Below are 12,899 nucleotides of genomic sequence, written 5' to 3'. Positions count from 1 at the left end.
CGCAGAGGGCAAAGCAAAAACTGCCACTTGTGTGTCTCCCTGGCATTTCGAAGGCGAATTGCAGCTCAGTGGAGCCCCTTATCTTTCCGTGCTCCACGTCTGTCTCAGTGAAGGCCGACATCAGGGCTTTGCACGCTTCTGTGACGGCTCCCCACACTTTTACAACTTGCCCCTTTCCACGCACACGTGTGCCACTGAAACAGAAGTCTCACCAAACAGCCGTCCTCCTTACACACGTCGCGCCCTTTCTTATTTTCTAGTCGATCCCGTTTTGGGAACTGGTTTCCCACCACGCTGCTGGGCCGTAAGCGGCAATCGGCGGAAACAGCCTCTTTGAGAGCCCCCTGTGGCTGTCCTGGAAGGCCTTCATTTCTGCCTCTGCAGTATTTCCTCACGTGCCCTGCCCTCCAGCCTTCATCATCGCCCCCGGAATATCTCAAGAAAGGCTAATTAATATTCATGAAAGGAGCCGCTGTTATTTACTGTGACCGTTGTCAGCGTTTAACGCGTACCGACTCTCTTAACCCACACGACAGTCCAAGAGGGTTGGTCCTATAATCATTCCCATTTCACAGATGAGGAAACTGAGGCCCAGAAATCGCAGCCAGTGAGTGGCTCCACCATCTCTGTCTCCCACGCAACTAGAATAATTTCCCCCAAACCCTGTCCTGAGCCTCTCCTGCTAAAGTTTCCTAAAGCCTGCCCCTCACTGCAGTCAATACTTGGTTCACACCCTGGCCCTTCTGGAAGCCTCCTGTCTCACCAGCGCCCTCTCCCGTGCCCACGCCCTCTGCTCCCGCCCCGGTACACACTCTGCACTTCTGTGCCTGCGCACAGGCTGTTCCCCATGCTCCACGTGCCCTTCCCACAAGGGCCAGGCCAGATGGCTTCCTGTAGCTTCCTCCCGACCCCCACCCCATGCACCCACACCGTGCCTGCACCCTCCTCCTGGCACCTGGCGCCCGGTTTGGGCGTTACCTGTTTCCTATCTGCGTCCCCACCTGCGTGCCAGCTCCTGAGGCCGGGGACCCTGCATCAGTCATCACCCGCTTGTCCCCAGGCCAGAGCTGGCTTCCCCGAAGGGCCGGAGAAACGAACTTGAGGCCAAAGCTCCCGGTGCGTGCGCGACCTCTGCTCGTCACCCAGTGCTTTCGCCAGCCCCCTGCCCCCCCGCAGACCCCAGCCAGGACCTCTGTGAGGCCGGCAGGGCAGGACGGCGATCCCGCTTTACAGATGGGGCCCGCTGAGGCCCAGAGAGACCCCGTGACCCTGCCCCAGGCCCTGCAGCTCCCGCCTTCACCGTTGCAATCCAAGCCCATGGGGTCACCCTGCTGGATGGAGAAACCAGTAGCAGAAACAAGGGGGAGGAGAGGGTACCTGGCTGGCAAGCTCGTCCTGCAGGGCTTGGAGCTTCTCCTGGGCCCGGGCAGCATCGCTCCTTTCCTGCAACACGCGGGCGTTCAGCTGGTCCACACTCTGGAGGAGCTGTCTCTCCGACAGCTCTAGCTCCTGGATTCTGCGGCATTGAAGCGGGAAGATGCTCACTCAGGGTGCAAGTGTGGCCGGAGAGTTTCACAGACCCTGGGGCCAACCTTTGTGGGGTTTTTATGGGGTTTTTTTTTTTTTTGGTCATTGGGCCAGTTTGATATTCTGACAACATCACACTGTGCGAAACATTCACGCATATTTAAGATGATTTGGAACGCTTCCAAGATATCTGTCGAACAATACGGCAGCATGCATCGAGAGTCTTCAACGCGTTCTCATCCCTGAGCCCGTAATCCCAAGTTCAGTCGACACCAACAAAGAAGGGCTGTGCCATGTGGCCCAAGAGCTTTGTCTGTGTCGTGTCAATCCATTCTACGTTAGCAGCCTGCAGGTAGGTTCCCTTACCCCTACTTCACCCTCAAGAAAAGGGAGGATCAGAGAGGCCGGGCAACTTGCCCGAGGTCACACAGCATCCTAGAGCCCAGTCTGTCTGACTCCTGAACTCATGCTTTTTTAACCCTGCGCTCTGTTGACCCCCGCGTGAGCTATAACCTTTCAAATCTCTTCCGAGGAAATGAATGAAATTCAGAAAAAGTTTTCTGCAATTGAAATCACTCATCCTGTATTACTTACAACAGAGAGAAGGTGGAAACGGCCTGATAATTAGGGACGGCTCAGCCACAGGAAGCCTTTTCTTATCATCCTGGGGAAATGTGGAACTTGTATCGCAGGCCGGATGTGAGCCCTGACCGCAGCTCCGTCCGGAGGAGGTGCACGGGAGAATGGAGAGAAACCCAAGGGGACAGGCTGGTCCCGCTGGGACCCCAGGAACCACAAAGACTGCCCATCTCCTGTTCGTGCCTGGCTTCCAAGTCCCCTTAATGTGCCAATCTCCCCTCTATGACAGAAATCCAGGCAGAACGTGGGAAGTGCGTTCACAGCCCACACCTGTGCACACCTTCACTCCTCGGCCCACGCCACACAGGGCGGCCTGCTCCGCCAGGGCAGACTCTGTGCCCCTGGGGGAGGACCCAGCTTTGCTCCCTGACCCGGCCGCTGACCAGCCACGGGGCCTCACCTGGGATTGTTCCCCACCGTGACCCACGGTCTCTGTATCTGTAAGATAGAGGTACTTGTGCCTGGCTCGGAAGGGTTATTGTGAAGAAATGAAATGATGCATTATTATTCCTAATAAGGACAAGAGCCCCCTCTCCTGCCCTGAGGCCCTGGGGAAGGCTCTCGTAAGCGAAGGAAGAGGGTGTGCCCCTTGTATGGATTGTAATCAGGTTCCTTCCAAGCCGAACCCCAGGAATGGCCCCAGGTTAATCAGTCAGAGTCAGGCCGAGCACTCGATTGCTTATAAAATGTAGTGATATGGGGGCGCCCAGGTGGCTCAGTCGGTTAAGCCTCCAACTTTGGCTCGGGTCACGATCTCGCAGTTTGTGAGTTTGAGCCCCGTGTCTGGCTTTGTGCTGAGAGCTCAGAGCCTGGAGCCTGCTTCAGATTCTGTGTCCCCCTCTATCTTTCTGCCCCTCCCTCCCTCTCCCTCTCTCTCTCTCTCTCTCTCTCAAAAATAAATAAAACATTAAAAAATGTGTTTTAAATGTGATATCTGAAAGGGATCAGAAAAGCCTCTCTTTCCATTTTTTGAGATCGACCCAGAACACTAAAAATGAGACAATATTTAACTCTGGTAATTATCCCCGTACTTGAAGCAGAAAATGACTAATCTCACCATGGCAGGCTGAATATTGGCCCCGCAATATATCCGGGCTCTAATCCCCGGCACCCATGAACATCGCTTGAAATGCAAGAGACTGTAGCTGTGATGACGTGAAAGGCCTGGACACCATCTGGGTGGGCCCTGCCTGCCGTCACAGGTGTCTGTCCTTGCGGTAGGGAAGCAGAGGGAGATTCCCAGGTGACCCCTGAAGCTAGACGCTAATCTGCTGACTCTGTGGGTGCGGGAAGGTGCCGGGGGCCAAGGAATGCAGCTGTGGATGCTGGAAACGAGGAGGGAACAGATTCCCCCATGGCTCTCCCCACGCCTTGACGTTGGCCCCCGGGGTTGTCGCTGTAGGCCTTCAGCCTCCAGAACTGTCAGACCATCCCTGTGTGTTGCCTTAAGCCACCAGGTTTGTAGAAATTTGTTTCAGCAGCCCTTGGAAACAAACACGCCCACGAATACGAAATCGACAACGAGGTGCCATTTTCCACTGGTGACCAGTTAGGCAACTATCACTATGCAGAGCTGCAGACTGCTTGCTGTGAAACCAGGGGCACCACGAGAAACTGCCCCCCTCCCCCCAACCCTGGCTGCTATTACCACCCTGGGCGGGGCCACTGGGGTTCAAGTCCCAGTCCCACCCCCCACCACCACGTGGCTGGATGGGAGTGACTGTGGAGAAGTCACTTAACTACCCCACGCCTTCCTTTCCCCATCTGTAAATGAGGATAACATTATCACCTCATTTTGGGTATCGTCTTAAGGATTAAATACGAGGCGATTTAACAGTGCCTGGAACAGAGTAAGCACTCAGTGGATGGTCCTGTTACTTTTGCTGCAGTTTGGTTGGAAATGAATGGGCAACACTGATGTGGTAATAAAGGTGGGAGGGGCTCTTCTTCCTCAAATTTCAACAACGCTTCATTATTTTTATAATAAATGCTGTTTAATTTTAGCTCTTTCCTCCAAGTGAAGTCCAAAGACCAACCTTAACCGTACCCTAGCAAGATGAAACCCAGGGGGCGTTCGACCCCCGGCTGCAGCTCTCAGTGACCCTGGATAAGGTGGTTCATCCTCCCCAGCCTCTGGTCCCCCGCACCTGCAGGATGGTGCGGCCCACCTTCAGAGAACAGAGGACATGTGCTGCATTACACACAGGACAGGCAGGTCCAGGAGGCCTCCTCCAGGATGGCCTCACCCCAGGCCCCAGCCACAGAGGCCCCCTCCTCTGCATCGCTCATGGTGCCCCCAGGGCTCCTTGTCTCTCCCTGGCATGGCGGGATCTCCTTTGGCAGACGTTTTCCCACCGTTTTCCACAGGCTCAGTGACTTTCTGGCTTTCACTGCCCATCTTTCTGGAGAAAGATCTGAATCCACACCGTGTGTGGGTTACACTCTCTCCAGGGCCGGGGCCCTACCTTCCCTGGGTCTCAACCCCCAGGGTTTATATTATGGGCTGATCTGCGTCCCCCTCAAATTCGTATGTCGAATTTGAGGACCTCAGACAGTGACCGTATTTGGAGACAGCGTCTTTACAGAGGTAACTGAGTTAAAATGAGGTCGTATGGCTGGGCCCTGATCCAATCTGACTGGTGTCCTCATAAGAATAGGGGATTAGGACACAGACAGGAGAGGAATGACCATGTGAGGACACAAGGAGAGTCCTCAGAAGGAACCAAACCTGCCTGTACCTTGAACTTGGACTCCCAGACTCCGTTAAGCCCCCCAGTCTGTGGTACTTCCTCAGAGCAGCCTGAGCAAACTACTACAACTTAGCACATGACTCTTGGGTGGGCGAGTGCAGGTGGTAGAATAGTGAGTGAGCGAATGAATGAATGAATGAATGAGTGGACAATCACATAGAGTACCAAGCCAATCTTTCTGAGACGTGAGTTTCTCCACGTAAAAAGCTTTACAGAGAGGAAACAAAAAGGAAATCACGTGTAAATACACATTGAACAACTCGCCTTTATTAAAAGGAAGGAAAAGACAAGAAAATGGTGACGTCCCAGACAAATTCAAGACACTTGGCTGCTGGGATCTCGGTGAACCTGTCAGAGTGGAGCCCAGCCACTGCTGTCCTGTGTTTCCAGGTGTCTCCCCTGATATGCACGCAGGACCCCGCCTCACTCTGCGGGCCTCGGTGTCAGAAACTGGTCAGGAAAGAGCACGGGCCTTGAGAAGGAGCCGGGCTCGCATGCCCAACCTCCAGACCACGTTGGCTCCATCAGGGAAACAGAGCCCACCCCCGGAGGTCAGCAGCGAGGGACAAGTGCAGGGAGTCTGCTGCGAAGGTGACAGAAGAGCTAAAAGGCCAGACGCGCCAGACAACGGAGAGATAAGCAACCGGCAGGAGCCACTGCGGCCCCTGCGTCTCAAGGGACACATGAGGAGGAAGCAGGGACGCTGGGCCACAGGCAGGGGAGGACCGCAGAGGAACCCCGGGCATGGCTGAGGCACCGCTGGCCCAAGATGTCACCGGGAGAGGTGGCTCCCCGCGGTGGCTCCCGTTGGCCGGACCCACTTGGAAGCCTGAGCTGGGAGCCGGGGAGACTGTGGGCTCAGCCCGAGACGCGGAGCAGAGGACGGGAGGGAGCGGGGACCAGTGAGGGCCACAGAGGCAGCGGGCAGGCTGCGTAGCACAGGCCGGCCGCGCCCCCGGCCACAGAAACGATTCAACACACCGATCTAACACGGTTACGGGGCTCGGATTCCTTAAGTACACAAGCAAGAGGTGCAAACGCCGTATTTACCTGCTTCTGAGCCTGGACTCCGACATCACGTGCTTGTCCACAGCTGCCAGCAGCTTCTGCTCTGAGGATTCCAGCTGCTTCCTGAGCACGCCCGCATCCGTGTCTGGGCTTCCAGCTGCCGGAAGACAGCCGGGCTCCTCACCACCGTCCTCTACGTCCTGGAATACCCAGCACGTGTCAATCTTCACGTCAACGTTCATCACATCAAACCCATCGCTGCCGGGGGCTCTGACAACGTAGCTGAAGCTTTTCTCAGTCCGCCCTCTGGCTGCGGGCTCCATCGCGGGCATAGTTCACGGGTCAAGACTTAATGCCACGAAGTGGATCTGCGACTCTGACTTTCTGGAGATTTCCGGAGGCCGCGGTGCCTTCAGATTGTGTGGGACAACACCCTTTGAGGAGGGCAAGAACAGGTGAATGATTTATGAGTACTTCTGAGGCCTTGGGTTTCACTGGCACACACATCATACAATATGAATGAACGCCTCTCGTTTTACAAGCTGGCATGCCAGAACTCACCCAAAGCAAGACAAAGTTGCGGAAAAGTCACCTGAAATTGAACGCTTAATGCTGCGCACAGAGAGATAAAACGAGATTTCCGGGCAGGACCGTCAGAAATATAAATTCTCAGTGGTGAATGAAGTTCTATGCCTCCTCTCTGAGGACAGCAAACGTTAATCAGGGACCTAGAGCTCGCCAGGCAGAGGGGTGGGGGGGCTAGTGCTGCTCCGGGTATCGCCCGCGCTCCGGGTCACGTCACCCTAGCCGGCCCAACCATCCCGGTAACCCTAGGAGGTGGGCATCATCGTGCCCATTTTGTGGATGATGAGACAGAGGCTCCGGAAGGTAGAGGAGCTCATCCAGGCCTCACATATGGGAGGTGCTGGAGTCAGGATTCAAGACCGGGTCCAAATCCAAAACTGGAGAGGTAAGGAGTGCACCAAGGCCCCGACGGGAAGAAGCATGTCCTGTGGGAGGGAGCCCACTCAGGACTCGGGTCAGTGGACTCAGGAATGGAGGACCGCAGCTGGCGGACCTGAGCACAGGCTTCCAGCAGGCGGAGGCAGCCTTGGGGTCAAAGCCCCGCGGCATCGGCAGGACAGGCGAAGGGAGTGGCCAGCCCCGTGGGCACTTGGAGGGGAAATGAGGGCAGAGGACAGAAGGTGAGCTGGGGCCGTATCAGTGCAGGCCTCGAGCTCCAGGACAAAGACTCAGGCATCTCTCTGTGGGCAGCGGGGTGTCCCAGGGGTGTTTAGAGGCAGGGAGGGCCTGGTCTGATTTCCCCTGAGGAAGGAGCACTCTGGGGCCTGTGGGTGGCTCTGTCTGTTAAGCGTCCGACTTCGGTTCAGGTCATGGTCTCAGGGTTCATGAGTTCAAGCCCCGCGTCGGGCTCTGTGCTGACAGCTGGGAGCCTGCTTTGGATCCCCTGTCTCCCTCTCTCTCTGCCCCTCCTCTCCCCTTTTCAAAAAAATAACATTAAAAAAAAAAAAATACCAGGCTTAACTGCCCCTGTTAAAATAATGGAAGGGACTCCCCCCTGCCCTTATTTACGGGAGCATTTACTTTAGAAAACTTGTAGGGGCACCCGGGTGGGTCAGTTAAGCGTCCGACTTCAGCTCAGGTCATGATCTCACAGTTCGTGAGTTCGAGCCCCACGTCGGGCTCTGTGCTGACGGCTGGGAGCCTGGAGCCCGCTTCGGATTCCATGTCTCCCCCTCTCTCTGCCCCTCTGTCTTTGGCTCTCACAAAAAGAAATAAACATTAAGGAAAACTTGCATATGCTTTGTTCGGCTCTTTGAAATACGTGTAAATCTTTTTGAAAGCTAAATAAGCTTTTTGCCAGCTTTCTGACCCAGGGGTTGTCTTTCTGAAGACCCTGGGGCCATCGCTTTGGAATGTAAACATCCAAGGATAATAGAACCCTGTCTCCCAGATCCTGTGGGAGGCGAGGGGCCTAACTGCAGTGGGTGCCTGGCTCCACACTGCAAAACCAGCCTGCCATAAAGACGAGAAACGTTTCCTTCTCCTTTGAATAAAGCAAATTAAGGAACACAGAGGGTCACCCCCACGGCCAGGTGGATTTAGGGGGACTTGTGCGTAAAAGACAGTGCTGTCCGGTCCCCTGATTTGAGACCTGAGTAGTGTTTATCTTGAGGGCACGTGTGCAATGGACTGTGTCTGCTTGGCTCATAGAGGGGCGAGATTCCTTTCTGTCTTTGCAAACCTCTGAGCGGAATTGCCCATGATGCACGTCACTGGTTTGACACTTATTCAATACTAAACGTGCTTTCCTTCTTATTTACCTCTGTAGAGACGTTTTCTGGGTTGGGGGCAGATTTTGTTTTTCATACATTTTGTTTTTCATACATTTTGGTTTTCATACACAACAGTGGACCCGTGTGCTGGGGTGGCCCAGAGGGCTTCTGACAGACACGGGGTGGCCAGAGGCAGCAGGGCGGGGCGTTGGCCAAGAGGGGATACAGTGGGCCAGCTCGGACCTCAGGTGCCCAGGCCACGCGGCCTGGGTTCGAATCCCATCTCTGTGGCTTCTCTGACAGAATCCTGGGCAAATTACCTAACTGCTGGGCACAGTCTGGGAGGCAGAGTCTGGGGTCTTCAGAAGCCCCGAGCGCTTCGACGACCTCAGGGAGGAGCACCCCCAAGTGGGCAGGCCTCTAGCAGGTTCTGGTTAAATGTGAGAAAATAGGCTGAGACAAACAGGTCATTGTTTGGACCGGGACTGTCGGGCAGGGTTCCACCGGTCACATACTGGTTATGGGAGGCGAGGGAAATGCAGGAGCCAGAGACCTTGAGGCTTTCAGCCTCCAGGATGCAAGGGCGGGGAAGAAAGGGGGCAGGAGTGGCTGATGGGAAGAAAGACCATGAGTTTGCTCAGAAGGGTATTGAGCTCATGCTGGAGCACAGCGTTCGTGTCTCCAAGGTAACCAGGACCCCCTGACAAGGGGCGGGGTGCACACACTCAGTGCACCTGCAGCCCTCCCACCCCCCACAGCGCCTCAGACAGTGCGGGGGTGCTTCCGGATGAGCTAACCCCAGAAGCAGCACGCACCCAGCCTTTCTCACGCCACAGCACCCGGCTCAGCGTGTGCAGGGGAAGGAAAACACACCCGTGCGCATCTGGGCCCAGAGTGAAGTAGGGCCAGCGGTCAAGTCCTCGTGCTCCAGGAGGACCCTCGCGTCCTGGCTCGCCTGTGACTCCTCCCATTTTAAAACCGGAAGTCCCACCTCCCAGGCAAACGGGGAGGGCTTGTCACCCTGCACCGCTGGTCTCCTGGCCCACAAATGCTGCCAGAACAACAGTGACGGGACACGGGTCTGCCCCCTGGACTTCTCTGCCCAGCTCCTCGCGGGTGGCCGCCGGCCACAGAGGAATTAGGGTGAAGGGTGGGAAACCATGCATTGAGGCCTCATCACATGCCAGGAACTTGACCCGGCTCTCCCTTCATCCCGCCCACAGATCTGCAAGGAGGGCGGTGGGAAAGGGTGGACCCAGCCCTTCTCCTTTCTGCATGAGACGCTGACCTGGGGACCGGCCGACCTCGGAGCTCTGCCGCCCTGGGAACCACACGGGCATGGAACTTGGGCTGTGCTACGAGGTCACACCCACCACAACAGCCCCTTCCAGGAGTGGGGGACGCGGATGCAGTCTAGGTATGCATCTCGTGAGCCACCAGAGCTCTGAGGCCCTCCCGAGTTCAAGGGCTGTCGTAACCGAGCCTGTCCCGGGCAGGGACCTCGGAAGCAATGCCCAGGACTGTCACGAGAAACACTGGCGCCTACTGGGGACTTCGGGCTTTTCTGCCAGGAACGCTCCATACCTGCTTGCGTGGTCTCATTCCCTCGCACCTGAGCTGTCTCAGAGAATGGCTCCCGGTCCCCCGCGGGTTGTTTGGTCTCCTTGCAGGGCGAGTGCCAGGGAGGGAACCAGGGTCCGGAAGTCCTGCGGGTCTAACCGTCTAGTTATGCCCAACAGAGAGCAGGGGTGAGGCGTTGCATGGGGACCATCACCCCCATCCCCCGGAAGGAGTTAAGACTCGGGGCAGCAAGTACTTTGCCCGTGTCGGCTGCAAGGAAAGGGGCCAGGCTGGGAGCGGACCCAGACGGGTCTGACTTCAAAGCCAACGCCATTCCTGTCGTCTGAGTGGGAGAGCCAAGCAGACAGAAGGACGAGGACAGGAGGGCGTGAGGACCACGCCCCTGGACGCTCCAGCAGCAGGGAGAGGGTGGGCAGTGCCATAAAAACGCTTCCTAGAGAGCTGTGTACACCACCTGGACTTCTGTCTACTCAGCAAAGCAAGGGCTCTGTGCGCTGCCTGGGCCCCGGGGAAAGCAGATGTGTGTTCATTTGCACTCCCTGCACGGTTCCCCACTCCCATCGCTCCCTGGGATGCTCAGATGCCTGTCTTCACGCGAAGACACCAGTTCATGCACGTTCGGTCGCCGAACGGTGGTAAGTCGTGGGGGCTGGGGAGGCGGGTGCTCAAAAGAGAATGGTCTCTCCTCAGCTGTCCTGTGCGTGTTTGCTTAGAGCCCCCTCGGTTCTTCGATTTGGTTTGGACATCCCTCCCCATCGGGCCGGGGCGCCCCTGCTGCGCTCACGGTCACCGCCTTCTCCGTCCTCCGGTCTGCCCTTCTGAGAACCTTCCGCTCCTCCGCTGCTCCCCTCCGCGGCCCGAATTTCAGCCACTTCTGTCTCCTCCAAAGGCTCTTCTTACTAGAATCACAGGCTCGCTCTCGCAGCCCAGCAACCACAGAGCAGCCAATCTTCCCGTCCTTGGGACCGACCCGTCCCCGCTACTGCTCCTCCCTTCCTTCCCCTGCACCGCCTCCTGTTTAACTTCATCGACTCTAATTCTGCACATCTTCCTTCCAGACGTTTTGGAGACAACAGTCACGTGAGCAGGGGCTTCTGGAGATGCTCACCTCCCCCCCCAACCCCACCGAGAACAACAAGAACAGCATCACCCCAGGTCACTTCTCTCCTCGGGGGCTCTGCCTCCGGGGCCCGACTCTCAGCAGCCGCTGCCTGGCCTCCTTGGCTGCCCCGGGCGCTCCGTCTGCTCGAAGGTTCCATTCGGGGGCCCCAAGATCAGGAAGGGCTCCCTCCTCCACAACTGAGAGAGGGCGGCCCTGGGGTCAGACCGATGCGGGGGGAGGCTCGTCCCCCACGGATGCTCCACGGAACACTCCGCCTCCCGGCATCTTCCCTCGGCAGTGTCTTGCAAATTACAACCAAGATGCGAGGCAGCGCGGGTCGTGGTGTGGTCGGGGACTGCGTCCACCTCCTCTGTCCTCGCTCCAGGGACAGTCATGCTCTGAGACTTTCACCGTGTCCCATCCAGGAGAGTGATGGAGCCTGTGGCTTCTTTCTTGGACTTCTGAGGTCCTTGGATCCGCCCTCCACAGTGGGCAAGGCTCCTGCCCCTAGTCAGAGTCCTGCGCTCGCTCTCTCTCTCTGTCTCTCTCTCTCTCTCTCTCTCTCTCGCTCTCGCTCTCGCTCTCGCTCTCTCTCCCCCTGGTGGCCACCCGCTGGATCAGCTGCACAGGGCTCTCGAAGGGTTTTGCTGACCGGGGCTTGACTTCGGGTTCAGATCACAGGGACACTTGCAAGTCACTTGGCTGACAGATTCCGGGTACACAGAGCACAGTTCATGGAGACATATGTACAGAAGTCTGCGTCCAGGGGAGGCATGCAGTGCGGGGACAAGGGCTCTGGCCTGGCCCCCGGCCGCGCAGTGGCTCCCCAGTGACTCGCTTTCTAGTAATTGCACTTACTTTCCTGGTATTCAGGTCTCTGCCCCTTGGGCTTCGATGGTGCCAGAGTGGGGGCTCGGACGTGGCCCCGAGCTTGACAAAACCCCCAGCGTCTTCGGGGCTCCTACAGCTCGGCCCAGCCAGGACCCAGCCGTAGATCAAAAGGCCTCCTCGTCAAGTACACGTGAATTCTGTTTTCAGTCTCTGGCTTCAAGGAGCTTGTTTTGCCGTTGGATTTTGGTGTGAGTGGGGTTGGGGATGCCGCAGGGACTCAATGTATTCCATAAGCTCTTTTTCTACCCTGTAAGATTAAAAAAATAATTTGAAACGACGCAAAGATCAAGGGTTCAAATGCTTGGAGAAGCCCCTGGCCTGTCTGCCCCCCGCCCCGCCCCCACTGCCCTCCTAAACTCTCCAGCTGAGCCCACTGAGGGACCTCTGCCGACAATGCAGGGGAGGAGGAAACGGGACTCCGATGGCCTGTCCTCCAGCACCTCCCCCCACCTCCCTGGCTACTCCCACTCCCCATCCGACGCGACCTGGGATCATTCCTTTACTCACTGCACAAACACTGCACGAACATCGACCACGTGCCGAGCCCTAGGCCCTGGGACACAGAAGGTCCCAGGCAAAGCCCTGGCGTGCAGGGGGGCAGCTCAGGGCTTCCATGAGAACGTCAGGCAGGGAAGGACCTGGCAGCGGATGGGCCCTGCGGGCATCCCCAGAGCTCACAGCGCTCTCGGCCTGGGCCAGATTCAGAGGCAGATCCTAGAGGCCCTGGCAGACCCCCTACCCAGGGGGCATTCAAGAACGAAGAGAATGGGGAGGGACATGGGCGCCCACGAAGGCACTCGGGTGAGATCTGGGCCCTGGGGACATGCAGGGCAGAGCCGGACCCCCTGCCCGGATGGCTCTTGCAAGGTCCCCGCAGGGGTGAAAACCAGGCAGAGGCAGGGGAGGGGCAGGGAGCTGGGGCTCTTCACACGGGCTTCCTGGGTATTTTGTATGCGGGTCATGGACTTGCCCATCAGTCTCCTGCTCCTGAAGACCCCCGACCCCAGAAGCCCACTATGGTCTGGTCCACAGGCAACAGAGAGCACCAGAAGGCAAAGCCAAAAGAGAAAGGCGCTTTGGAAAAAACCCACAACCGCCACCCCC

At 57.2% G+C, this 12,899-nt stretch overlaps 1 protein-coding gene across 12 annotated transcripts in view; it reads right to left on the bottom strand.

The window, feature by feature from the left end:
- The window catches only part of LOC132692732 (janus kinase and microtubule-interacting protein 1), a 249,392-nt gene that overhangs the window by 102,779 nt on the left and 133,714 nt on the right, over positions 1–12,899 (bottom strand). For 9 of the 12 annotated variants that reach the window (XM_078446276.2, XM_078446277.2, XM_078446275.2 and 6 more), the window contains 2 exons: positions 9,806–12,042; positions 6,128–6,358 (listed from right to left, as the gene is read on the bottom strand). In XM_078446276.2, coding sequence (XP_078302402.1) covers positions 12,013–12,042 — 30 coding nt within the window. In that variant the 3' untranslated portion in view covers positions 6,128–6,358; positions 9,806–12,012. Of the gene's footprint in view, positions 1–1,377; positions 1,517–5,966; positions 6,359–9,805; positions 12,043–12,899 lie in introns of those variants that run through there. The other 3 variants (XM_060655463.3, XM_060655464.3, XM_060655465.3) reach the window with 1 other exon arrangement.

Source organism: Panthera onca, chromosome B1 (genome assembly GCF_046562875.1).
Source record: "Panthera onca isolate mPanOnc1 chromosome B1, mPanOnc1 haplotype 2, whole genome shotgun sequence".
Lineage (NCBI taxonomy): Eukaryota > Metazoa > Chordata > Mammalia > Carnivora > Felidae > Panthera > Panthera onca.
This window is presented reverse-complemented; position numbering and strand designations above follow the sequence as displayed.